This window comes from Geospiza fortis, unplaced genomic scaffold (genome assembly GCF_000277835.1).
Source record: "Geospiza fortis unplaced genomic scaffold, GeoFor_1.0 scaffold102, whole genome shotgun sequence".
Lineage (NCBI taxonomy): Eukaryota > Metazoa > Chordata > Aves > Passeriformes > Thraupidae > Geospiza > Geospiza fortis.
Genome location: NW_005054373.1, coordinates 2,650,339 through 2,651,141, shown reverse-complemented (window position 1 = coordinate 2,651,141; position 803 = coordinate 2,650,339). Strand labels below are relative to the sequence as shown.

Below are 803 nucleotides of genomic sequence, written 5' to 3'. Positions count from 1 at the left end.
CCCAGCAGCTCTGATGCCTGTGGGGTGCACAGATGGGACCTCAGGGGTGGCACTCATGGACCCACCAACACTGTCATGCCAGGGAGGTGGCCCGGTGCTGGCACTCACCTGCTTCAGGGGGGGCCGGGAGCGGATGAAGTCCAGTATGAGCTCGTGGGCATCTTTCTTCACCCGGGGGGGGATGTCTCCGTCCACCTGGGGAGGGCAGGGGGTCAGTGCTGGGCTGGAGAGGGGCAGGATGGAGGGTGGGGGGCTGGCACGGGTGCCACGCTCACCATGACCTTGCGGAGTTTGTAGTTGCGGGCACGGATGTCCTGCATGAGCATCTCGAAGGGCGTGAGCTGGTACTCGGTGGGCAGAGGGTTGAACTGCTTCTCCTGCACCTTCTTCAGCTTCACACCGTGCCGCAGCTCCCGCATCAGCTGCACCCACAGCCGGGCCTGGGGACACACGGACACGGGGTCAGCACCCCTTGTGCCCAGCACAGCCCCGTGCCCAGCACAGCCCCGTGCCCGGCCACGCTGCCCTACCCAGTCTGTGTTGCGCAGGTTGCCCAGCTCCGCCGCCGGCCGCTCCTCCTCTTCCTCATCCTCCTTCAGCTTCTGCAGCAGCTGTTGAGACACGAGATGCTGTCACCTTGTCCTGGCGGCGCTGAAGGTCCAGCCAGGACTGTGCCATGGGGCTCCAGCACTGAGGTGCCCCCCGATTGATTCCCAGCCAGCACAGCAGGCTGGGAGAGGCTGCAGGCCAAACACCGGCACCGGCAGCCCTGGCTGGGATGGGCAGAGGGGGCACTGCAGCCT

The 803-nt window shown here is 66.3% G+C and overlaps 1 protein-coding gene across 1 annotated transcript in view; it reads right to left on the bottom strand.

Moving 5' to 3' along the window:
* Positions 1-803, bottom strand: part of SPIRE2 (spire type actin nucleation factor 2) — a 6,074-nt gene that overhangs the window by 2,198 nt on the left and 3,073 nt on the right. The window contains 3 exon segments of the mRNA XM_031060134.1: positions 109-195; positions 276-440; positions 531-611. Of these exon segments, the coding sequence (XP_030915994.1) occupies positions 109-195; positions 276-440; positions 531-611 (333 nt within the window).